This window comes from Oncorhynchus clarkii, chromosome 32 (genome assembly GCF_045791955.1).
Source record: "Oncorhynchus clarkii lewisi isolate Uvic-CL-2024 chromosome 32, UVic_Ocla_1.0, whole genome shotgun sequence".
NCBI lineage: Eukaryota > Metazoa > Chordata > Actinopteri > Salmoniformes > Salmonidae > Oncorhynchus > Oncorhynchus clarkii.
In genome coordinates this window covers 3,310,963-3,321,298 of record NC_092178.1, presented here as the reverse complement: position 1 = coordinate 3,321,298, position 10,336 = coordinate 3,310,963, and the positions used below count along the sequence as shown (strand labels likewise).

The window sequence follows — 10,336 nt, the reverse complement described above, 5'->3', positions numbered from 1 at the left end:
ATTTGGTTCCTACTCAGATTGCTTTTCACCCATTGGTTGTTCCCTCAGATTCCTGCTAACCCATTGGTTGTTCCCCCAGGTTTCGTACTGAGGTAAACTATGACGTGCTGGAAGTGCGTGACGGCCGGTTCCCCTCCTCGCCTCTGATTGGTAGTTACCAGGGTACCCAGGTGCCCCAGTTCCTCATCAGCACCTCCAACTTCCTGTTCCTTCTCTTTTCCACCGACAAGAGCCACTCGGACATCGGCTTCCGCATCCGTTACGAGAGTAAGACTTTGTGATTGTATTTTTTTTAGCTCATCTTAGCCACAAACAGATGATAACTACTAATGGTTCCAGAACAACCATTTGAGAAACTGTCAAATTATCCCTACATTTCTTCCTTTCCTCAATGACAAAATGTATAACCAAATATATTCCAGATTTGTCTGCCCTACCTGACCGAGCCCACCATTACAAATAACCTGCAGATAATGTATAGTACCAGTCAAAAGTTTGGACACAAGGGGTTTTTCTTCTTTTTCTTTATTTTCTACATTGTAGAATAATAGTGAAGACATCAAAACTATGAAATAACACATATGGAATCATGTAGTAACCAACAAAGTGTTAAAACAAATACATATATTTTAGATTTTAGATTCTTCAATGTAGCCACACTTTGCATTGATGACAGCTTTGTACACTCTTGGCGTTCTCTCAACCAGCTTCACCTGGAATGGTTTTCAAACAGTCTTGAAGAAGTTCCCACATATGGCGAGCAATTGTTGGCTGCTCATCCCAAACCATCTCAAATGCGTCTCACAAAGACACGGCGGTTGGAAACAAAAATCTCAAATTTGATGTTGAGATGTGTCTGTTACTTGAACACTGTGAAGCATTTAGTTGGGCTGCAATTTCTAAGGCTGGTAACTCTAATTAACTTGTCATCTGCAGCAGAGGTAACTCTGGGTCTTCCTTTCTTGTGGCGGTCCTCATGAGAGACCGTTTCATCACAGCGCTTGATGGTTTTTGTGACTGCACTTGAAGAAACTTTTAAAGTTCTTGAAATGTTGCATATTAATTGACCTTCATGTCTTAAAGTAATGATGGAATGTCATTTCTCTTTGCTTATTTCAGCTGTTCTTGCCATAATAGGGACTTGGTCTTTTACCAAATAGGGATATCTTCTGCATATCTACACATTCCTTGTCGCAATACAACTGATTGTCTCAAACGCATTAAGGACAGGAAAGAAATTCCCCAAATTAACATTTAACAAGGCACGCCTGTTAATTGGATTCCAGGTGACTTCCTCCTCAAATCAAATGTTATTGGTCACATGATTAGCGGATGTTAATGCAGGTGTAACGAAATGCTTGTGCTTCTAGCTCGGACAGTGCAGTATTATCTAACAAGTAATATCTAGCAAACTACAAAACATATACTTAACACACACAAATCAAAGTAAGAATGAATTAAGACCATATACAGTTGACGTCGGAAGTTTACATACACAGGATGGAGCAATTTAAACTCGTTTTTCAACCACTCTACAAATTTCTTGTTAACAAGCTATAGTTTTGGCAAGTTAGTTAGGACATCTACTTTGTACATGACACAAGCAATTTTCCCAACAATTGTTTACAGACAGATTATTTCACTTATAATTCACAATTCCAGTGGGTCAGAAGTTTACATACACTAAGTTGACTGTGCCTTTAAACAACTTCGAAAATTCCTGAAAATGATGTCATGACTTTAGAAGCTTCTGACATAACGTCAGTCAATTGGTGGTGTACCTGTGGATGTATTTCAAGGCGTACCGTCAAACTCAGTGCCTCTTTGCTTGACATCATGGGAAAATCAAAAGAAATCAGCCAAGACCTCAAAAAAAAAAGTGTAGACCTCCACAAGTCTGGTTCATCCTTGGGAGCAATTTCCAAACGCCTGAAGGTACCACATTCATCTGTACAAACAATAGTACGCAAGTATAACCACCATGGGACCACGCAGCCGTCATACCACTCAGGAAGGAGACACGTTCTGTCTCTAGAGATGAACATACTTTGGTGAACAACAGCAAAGGACCTTGTGAAGATGCTGGAGGAAACAGGTACAAAGGTATCTATATCCACAGTAAAACAAGGCCTATATCGACATAACCTGAAAGGCCGCTCAGCAAGGAAGAAGCCACTGCTCCAAAACCACCATCAAAAGGTCAGACTACGGTTTGCAACTGCACATGGGGACAAAGATCGTACTTTTTGGAGAAAAGTCCTCTGGTCTGATGAAACAAATTATATTATGTTTGGCCATAATGACCATCGTTATGTTTGGAGGAAACAGGGGAGGCTTGCAAGCCAAAGAACACCATCCCAACCGTGAAGCACGGGGGTGGCAGCATCATGTTGTGGGGGTGCTTTGCTGCAGGAGGGACTGGTGCCCTTCACAAAACAGATGGCATCATGAGGCAGGGAAATTATGTGGATATATTGAATCAACATCTCAAGATATCAGTCAGGAAGTTAAGGCTTGGTCGCAAATGGGTCTTCCAAACTGACAATACCCCAAGCATACTTCCAAAGTTGTGGCAAAATGGCTTAAGGACAACAAAGTATTGGAGTGGCCATCACAAAGCCCTGACCTCAATCCCATAGAAAATTTGTGGGCAGAACTGAAAAAGCGCGAGCGAGCAAGGAGGCCTACAAACCTGACTGAGTTACACCAGCTCTGTCAGAAGGAATGGGCCAAAATTCACCCAACTTATTGTGGGAAGCTTGTGGAAGGCTACCTGAGTAGTTTGACCAAATTTCAACAATTTAAAGGCAATGCTACCAAATGCTAATTGAATGTATGTAAACTTCTGACTCATTGTGATGAAAGAAATAAAAGCTGAAATAAATCATTCTCTCTACTATTATTCTGACATTTCACATTCTTAAAATAAGTGGTGATCCTAACTGACCTAAGACAGGTAATTTTGCTAGGAAATAAATGTCAGGAAATGTGAAAACTGAGTTTAAATGTATTTGGCTAAGGTGTATGTAAACTTCCGACTTTACTGTACATATGGACGAGCGACGTCAGAGCGGAACGGATTAAGATATAGTAGAATAGTATAGAATACAGTGTACATATGAGATATTAGTAATGCCAGATATGTAAACATTATTAAGTAACTTAGATACCGTAGAATAGTACAGAATACAGTCTATACATATGAAATGAGTGATGCATATGAAATGAGTAATGTAATCATTAGTTAAGTGACTAGTTTTCCATTCCTTAAAGTGGCCAGTGATTTCTAGACTATGCCTATAGGGAGCAGCCTCTAAAGTGCTACTGATGGCTGTTTAACAGTCTGATGGCCTTGAGATAGTAGCTGTTTTTCAGTCTCTTGGTCCCTGCTTTGATGCATCTGTACTGACCTTGCCTTCTTTATGATAGCGGGGTGAACAGGCAGTGGCTCGTTTGGTTGATGTCCTTGGAAGATCTTTTTCGCCTTCCTGTTTCATTGGGTGCTGTAGGTGTCCTGGAGGGCAGGTAGTTTGCTGCTTCCTCAAGGCATTCCACTGATTTTAAAACTCGGTCCTCCAGGAAGGGGAGAGCCTTAGCAACACTTTTGCAGATCTTCATGATATCTTTCAAAAAATCTGTTTTTAGAAAGGATACCTACACATTTTGACCAGCTCATGTTATAGACAGAAGCGTGCTTCATGGTAGTCCAATCCAAACTCATCTCTCTGCATTATCTCAGCCAATCATGGCTAGCGGGAAGGTTTCTGGAATGTTCTGCCAAAAAAAAGCATTTTGATTTAAAACAAAGTTTAAATGCCTCCTGTGAAGTAGTGAGGCGTGACATACACCAAGTTTCTTTAAATGAATCACATATGGTGTTTTTATTCCACCACTATAATAATGCCAGGTCCCTGACTGAGCTATAATAATGCCAGGTCCCTGACTGAGCTATAATAATGCCAGGTACCTGACTGAGCTATAATAATGTCAGGTCCCTGACTGAGCTATAATAATGCCAGGTACCTGACTGAGCTATAATAATGCCAGGTACCTGACTGAGCTATAATAATGCCAGGTCCCTGACTGAGCTATAATAATGCCAGGTCCCTGACTGAGCTATAATAATGCCAGGTATCTGACTGAGCTATAATAATGTCAGGTCCCTGACTGAGCTATAATAATGCCAGGTACCTGACTGAGCTATAATAATGCCAGGTCCCTGACTGAGCTATAATAATGCCAGGTACTTGACTGAGCTATAATAATGTCAGGTCCCTGACTGAGCTATAATAATGCCAGGTACCTGACTGAGCTATAATAATGCCAGGTCCCTGACTGAGCTATAATAATGCCATGTACTTGACTGAGCTATAATAATGTCAGGTCCCTGACTGAGCTATAATAATGCCAGGTCCCTGACTGAGCTATAATAATGCCAGGTCCCTGACTGAGCTATAATAATGCCATGTACTTGACTGAGCTATAATAATGTCAGGTCCCTGACTGAGCTATAATAATGCCAGGTCCCTGACTGAGCTATAATAATGTCAGGTCCCTGACTGAGCTATAATAATGCCAGGTCCCTGACTGAGCTATAATAATGCCAGGTATCTGACTGAGCTATAATAATGCCAGGTCCCTGACTGAGCTATAATAATGCCAGGTACCTGACTGAGCTATAATAATGTCAGGTCCCTGACTGAGCTATAATAATGTCAGGTATCTGACTGAACTATTATTATGCCATATAATCATAATAATGATATTATATAAATGAGGTGATATAATGAGCTGATATGAATGAGCTGATATTAATGAGCTGATATGATTGAGCTGATATGAATGAGGTGATATGAATGAGGTGATATTAATGAGATGATATTAATGAGCTGATATGAATGAGCTGATATTAATGAGCTGATATGAATGAGCTGATATGAATAAGGTGATATGAATGAGGTGATATGAATGAGGTGATATTAATGAGGTGATATTAATGAGATGATATTAATGAGCTGATAATAGTGAGGTGACATTAATGAGGTGATAATAATGAGGTGACATTAATGAGGTGATATTAATGAGATGTTATTAATGAGCTGATATTAAAACCATCATCAATTGGGGCTCCCTTTTTCTCTGTACAGACTTCTAAGTCACATCATTTACATGTATTTAATAATTACAGGGTTGATTTTACAGTACGACAACCCTGTCACACACACTCTCGCATGGGGCCACGAATACACACACAAACACTTTTAAAAACAGTGTCATCCATTAAGGTGAGATTTGAAGTATACCTGACTCACCTTAGTAAACCTTAGTAACCCTTAGTAACCTTTAATAACCTTTAGTAACCCTTAGTAACCCATAGTTACCTTTAGTAACCCGTAGTAACCCTTAGTAACCCCTAGTCATTTTTAGTAACCCTTAGTAACCGTTAGTAACCCTTAGTAATATTAAGTAACCCTTAGTAACCCGTAGTAACCCTTAGTAACCCTTGGTAACCCTTAGTAATATTTAGTAACCCTTAGTCACCCTTAGTGATATTTAGTAACCCTTAGTAACCCTTAGTAACCTTTTCTGGAATGTTCTGCCAAAAAAAAGCATTTTGATTTTAAACAAAGTTTAAATGCCTCCTGTGAAGTAGTGAGGCGTGACATACACCAAGTTTCTTTAAATGAATCACATATGGTCTTTTTATTCCACCACTATAATAATGCCAGGTCCCTGACTGAGCTATAATAATGCCAGGTACCTGACTGAGCTATAATAATGCCAGGTATCTGACTGAGCTATAATAATGTCAGGTCCCTGACTGAGCTATAATAATGCCAGGTACCTGACTGAGCTATAATAATGCCAGGTACCTGACTGAGCTATAATAATGCCAGGTCCCTGACTGAGCTATAATAATGTCAGGTCCCTGACTGAGCTATAATAATGTCAGGTCCCTGACTGAGCTATAATAATGCCAGGTCCCTGACTGAGCTATAATAATGCCAGGTATCTGACTGAGCTATAATAATGCCAGGTATCTGACTGAGCTATAATAATGCCAGGTACCTGACTGAGCTATAATAATGCCAGGTCCCTGACTGAGCTATAATAATGCCAGGTACCTGACTGAGCTATAATAATGCCAGGTACCTGACTGAGCTATAATAATGTCAGGTCCCTGACTGAGCTATAATAATGTCAGGTATCTGACTGAACTATTATTATGCCATATAATCATAATAATGATATTATATAAATGAGGTGATATAATGAGCTGATATGACACCATCTCTCTCTGCTTTACCTGACTCACCTTAGTAACGCTTAGTAACCCTTAGTCACACCATCTCTCTCTGCTTTACCTGACTCACCTTAGTAACGCTTAGTAACCCTTAGTCACACCACCCTCTCTGCTTTACCTGACTCACCTTAGTAACGCTTAGTAACCCTTAGTCACACCACCCTCTCTGCTTTACCTGACTCACCTTAGTAACCCTTAGTAACCCTTAGTAACCCTTAGTCACACCATCTCTCTCTGCTTTACCTGACTCACCTTAGTAACCCTTAGTAACCCTTAGTAACCCTTAGTCACACCATCTCTCTCTGCTTTACCTGACTCACCTTAGTAACCCTTAGTAACCCTTAGTCACACCATCTCTCTCTGCTTTACCTGACTCACCTTAGTAACCCTTAGTAACCCTTAGTCACACCACCCTCTCTGCTTTACCTGACTCACCTTAGTAACCCTTAGTAACCCTTAGTCACACCACCCTCTCTGCTTTACCTGACTCACCTTAGTAACCCTTAGTAACCCTTAGTCACACCACCCTCTCTGCTTTACCTGACTCACCTTAGTAACCCTTAGTAACCCTTAGTAACCCTTAGTCACACCACCCTCTCTGCTTTACCTGACTCACCTTAGTAACCCTTAGTAACCCTTAGTAACCCTTAGTAACCCTTAGTCACACCACCCTCTCTGCTTTACCTGACTCACCTTAGTAACCCTTAGTAACCCTTAGTAACCCTTAGTAACCCTTAGTCACACCATCTCTCTGCTTTACCTGACTCACCTTAGTAACCGTTAGTAACCCTTAGTAACCCTTAGTAACCCTTAGTAACCCTTAGTAACCCTTGGTAACCCTTGGTAACCCTTAGTAACCCTTAGTAACCCTTAGTCACACCACCCTCTCTGCTTTACCTGACTCACCTTAGTAACCCTTAGTAACCCTTAGTAACCCTTAGTAACCCTTAGTAACCCTTGGTAACCCTTAGTAACCCTTGGTAACCCTTAGTAACCCTTAGTAACCCTTGGTAACCCTTAGTAACCCTTGGTAACCCTTAGTAACCCTTGGTAACCCTTAGTAACCCTTGGTAACCCTTAGTAACCCTTAGTCACACCACCCTCTCTGCTTTACCTGACTCACCTTAGTAACCCTTAGTAACCCTTAGTAACCCTTAGTCACACCATCTCTCTCTGCTTTACCTGACTCACCTTAGTAACCCTTAGTAACCCTTAGTAACCCTTGGTAACCCTTAGTAACCCTTGGTAACCCTTAGTAACCCTTAGTAACCCTTAGTCACACCACCCTCTCTGCTTTACCTGACTCACCTTAGTAACCCTTAGTAACCCTTAGTAACCCTTAGTCACACCATCTCTCTCTGCTTTACCTGACTCACCTTAGTAACCCTTAGTAACCCTTAGTAACCCTTAGTCACACCACCCTCTCTGCTTTACCTGACTCACCTTAGTAACCCTTGGTAACCCTTAGTAACCCTTAGTAACCCTTAGTCACACCATCTCTCTCTGCTTGGCTTGAATAAGTCACCATGGCTACTGCACCACTCAGACAGAAACAGGGACAGGTATGTGTGTGGGAGAGATCCCTTTTAGTTGGTACCTGTATTCAAAACTAAAACTGACAGGAAGTTGTGCAAGAGTTTTAGGATGCGTCCCAAATGGCACCCTTCTCCGTATCGACCCCGGTCAAAAGTAGTTTAGTTTAGTTTATTCATTCGAACATTTAAAAGAAAAACAAGCACACATACAACTTGAAAAAGCCATACGTGCACGCACACGAGGTAAATCATGGAGAATAACACACATTAAAGTCTGGAACTTATTTCCATTGCGGTCCTCTTTAGAGTAGAGAACAGTGTGCCATTTGGTGTACAGCCTTAGTGTGTCATGCTCCTGAATGAATGCCTTTTAGCATGTCACACTGGTCCATTTGAGATAGGTGTTTCACCTGAAATACAGAATGACAGACACAATTAGTATGGATGTTGTATTGTGGCGTAGGGAAGAGGTGTGTGTGTGTGTGTGTGTGTGTGAGTGTGAGTGTGTGTGTGTATAATAACCCACGTGTGTTTTCCTCCTCAGCTCTACAGCTACAGTCAGATCACTGTGTCGACCCTGGCATCCCCGTCAACGGCCAACGCCATGGCAACGACTTCTACGTGGGTGCCTTGGTAACGTTCAGCTGTGACGCGGGGTACTCCCTCAGCGACCCGGAACCCCTGGAGTGTGAACCAAACTACCAGTGGAGTCGACCCCTGCCCAGCTGTGATGGTACGGCCCGATTCTGAATTCTGTTCACAAAATGGCGCCCATTTTCGCTCTAGGTGGAAGTTGCCCTTATCATACAGTAAAGCTAGGATAATAGGACAATCTTATGACTTCCTAATATCTAACTTTAACCATTGCGGGGAATCTTGAAGCAAACCCTAGATCAGTGTTCAGGGCCCTGCTATGTAGTGTCCGAATGTATCCTCAAATCGACAGCATTTTCGCAATACTTCTTTATGAGACTTCTTTATTCACTATATTTACTATATTCACTATATTCTATGAGTATTTGGCAACTAGACAAGTCTTTCTAGATGTTTCCTACCCTCTAAAATGTTCATCTCTTTTTTTTTCTCCGTAAAATATTTTTATCTATGACTCTCCTTCCTATTTCACTGTAAAGGCTTTTATATTTAAGGCCAGTATTGATTTTCTTCCTCCTGTATAATGATATTGATGATATCCACCTCTCTGTATGTGTCCTTCAGAAGGGCACTGCTAGTAAACTGCATTGTAGTGCATGGTGAAACCTGGGGACATTTCATTAAGTGTAGTTCTAGTATCTACCATTACTGTCTCTCTCTCTCTCTCTCTGTCTCTCTCTCTCTGTCTCTCTGTCTCTCTCTCCCTCTTATCTCTCTCTCTCTCTCTGTCTCTCTCTCTTTATTTCTCTCTCTCCATCTTCTCGCTCTCTCTCGCTCTCTCTCTCTCTCTTTCCCTCTCTGTCCCTCTCTCTTTCGCTCTCTCTCTCTCTCTAACCCTCCTCTCTTTATGCCTCCCTCCCTCTCCTCCCTCCCTCCCTCTCTCTGCAGCTTTGTGTGGAGGTTATATTCAGGGTAACACCGGTACCATCCTCTCCCCTGGGTTTCCTGACTTCTATCCTCACAACCTCAACTGCACCTGGATGATAGAGTCATCCCACGGGAAAGGTGAGCAGGGCCACTCCTGTCTACATGCTTTCAGTCTAATTCAATTTCACTGGCATTGTCATTTCACTTATCAGGCCCTTTAAAGAATTCTGGTACATCCCTGCACCGCTGATACCCAACCGCTCAGTCACATCACTATTGGAGTTATTACCTCTTCATAAAATATATTGGTTACCTCTTCATAAAGTACCTTGGTTTCCTCTTCATAAAGTGTCTTGGTTTCCTCTTCAGAAAGTATCTTGGTTGCCTCTTCATAAAGTATCTTGGTTTCCTCTTCATAAAGTATCTTGGTTACCTCTTCATAAAGTATCTTGGTTTCCCCTTCATCAAGTATCTTGGTTTCCTCTTCATAAAGTATCTTGGTTTCCTCTTCATAAAGTATCTTGGTTTCCTCTTCATAAAGTATCTTGGTTTCCTCTTCATAAAGTATCTTGGTTTCCTCTTCATAAAGTATCTTGGTTTCCTCTTCATAAAGTATCTTGGTTACCTCTTCATAAAGTATCTTGGTTTCCTCTTCATAAAGTATCTTGGTTTCCTCTTCATAAAGTATCTTGGTTTCCTCTTCATAAAGTATCTTGGTTTCCTCTTCATAAAGTATCTTGGTTTCCTCTTCATAAAGTATCTTGGTTTCCTCTTCATAAAGTATCTTGGTTTCCTCTTCATAAAGTATCTTGGTTTCCTCTTCATAAAGTATCTTGGTTGCCCAACCCCCCTTGGTTGCCCAAATAGTACAAAAATATATACAAATAGTAGGTTTATCCAAACTTTTGACTGGTACTAAAGTTTGGACACACCTACTCATTCAAGGGTTTTTCTTTATTTTTTACTATTTTCTACA

At 41.1% G+C, this 10,336-nt stretch overlaps 1 protein-coding gene across 1 annotated transcript in view; it reads left to right on the top strand.

The window, feature by feature from the left end:
- LOC139391626 (CUB and Sushi multiple domains 2) overlaps window positions 1-10,336 on the top strand; it is a 772,990-nt gene that overhangs the window by 464,298 nt on the left and 298,356 nt on the right. The window contains exons 18-20 of the mRNA XM_071139005.1: window positions 80-267; window positions 8,384-8,572; window positions 9,382-9,498. Of these exons, the coding sequence (XP_070995106.1) occupies window positions 80-267; window positions 8,384-8,572; window positions 9,382-9,498 (494 nt within the window). The remainder of the gene's footprint in view (window positions 1-79; window positions 268-8,383; window positions 8,573-9,381; window positions 9,499-10,336) is intronic.